This window comes from Ailuropoda melanoleuca, chromosome 12, assembly GCF_002007445.2.
Source record: "Ailuropoda melanoleuca isolate Jingjing chromosome 12, ASM200744v2, whole genome shotgun sequence".
Lineage (NCBI taxonomy): Eukaryota > Metazoa > Chordata > Mammalia > Carnivora > Ursidae > Ailuropoda > Ailuropoda melanoleuca.
This window is the reverse complement of record NC_048229.1, coordinates 26,468,673-26,469,620: the sequence shown is the minus strand read 5'-3', so window position 1 is coordinate 26,469,620 and position 948 is coordinate 26,468,673. Positions and strand designations below refer to the sequence as shown.

Here is a 948-nt window from a genome sequence, read left to right as displayed (position 1 = left end):
GGGGGGGGGGGGGGCGGGTGGCCAGCATCCTATGGCTGGTGAGTGCCCCAATTTGCCAGAACTTTTGTTTCAGCACCTAAAGCCTTGCATTGGGGCACACCTGGACCACTGGGGGCCCTGATCCTAAGGGAGTCTCCCTATCCCGTGGTGGGGGGGGGGCTGGGGAGGTACCCTCTGCCTCTTCAGAGGCAAAGGTGTATGTCCAGGCTGAGACGATGGGGTGTTTGGGTGGAGGTGGGATGAGCTCACGCCTTCCCCTGACCTGGAATCCCCCGCCAGGTGTGATGGTCGGCTCCCACGCAGACATGGCGCCCGCCTCTACCAGCGAGGGGCCCGGGGAGAAGCCCGGCCCCGCGGCCCCCGCCCCGACGGCCCAGTATGAGTGTGGGGAGTGTGGCAAGTCATTCCGGTGGTCATCCCGGCTCCTCCATCACCAGCGCACGCACACGGGCGAGCGGCCCTATAAGTGCCCTGACTGCCCCAAGGCCTTCAAGGGCTCCTCCGCCCTGCTCTACCACCAGCGGGGCCACACGGGCGAGCGGCCCTACCAGTGCCCCGACTGCCCCAAGGCCTTCAAGCGCTCCTCGCTACTGCAGATACACCGCAGCGTGCACACGGGCCTGCGGGCCTTCACGTGCGGCCAGTGCGGCCTGGCCTTCAAGTGGTCCTCGCACTACCAGTACCACCTGAGGCAGCACACGGGCGAGCGGCCCTACCCGTGCCCCGACTGCCCCAAGGCCTTCAAGAACTCGTCCAGCCTGCGGCGCCACCGGCACGTGCACACGGGCGAGCGGCCCTACACCTGCGGCGTGTGCGGCAAGAGCTTCACCCAGAGCACCAACCTGCGGCAACACCAGCGCGTGCACACGGGCGAGCGGCCCTTCCGCTGCCCGCTCTGCCCCAAGACCTTCACGCACTCGTCCAACCTGCTGCTGCACCAGCGCACGC

General features: G+C 67.9%; 1 protein-coding gene across 1 annotated transcript in view; it reads left to right on the top strand.

Moving 5' to 3' along the window:
- ZNF628 (zinc finger protein 628) overlaps positions 1-948 on the top strand; it is a 6,790-nt gene that overhangs the window by 3,548 nt on the left and 2,294 nt on the right. The window contains exon 2 of the mRNA XM_034638087.1: positions 280-946. Coding sequence (XP_034493978.1) covers positions 285-946 — 662 coding nt within the window. The 5' untranslated portion in view covers positions 280-284. The remainder of the gene's footprint in view (positions 1-279; positions 947-948) is intronic.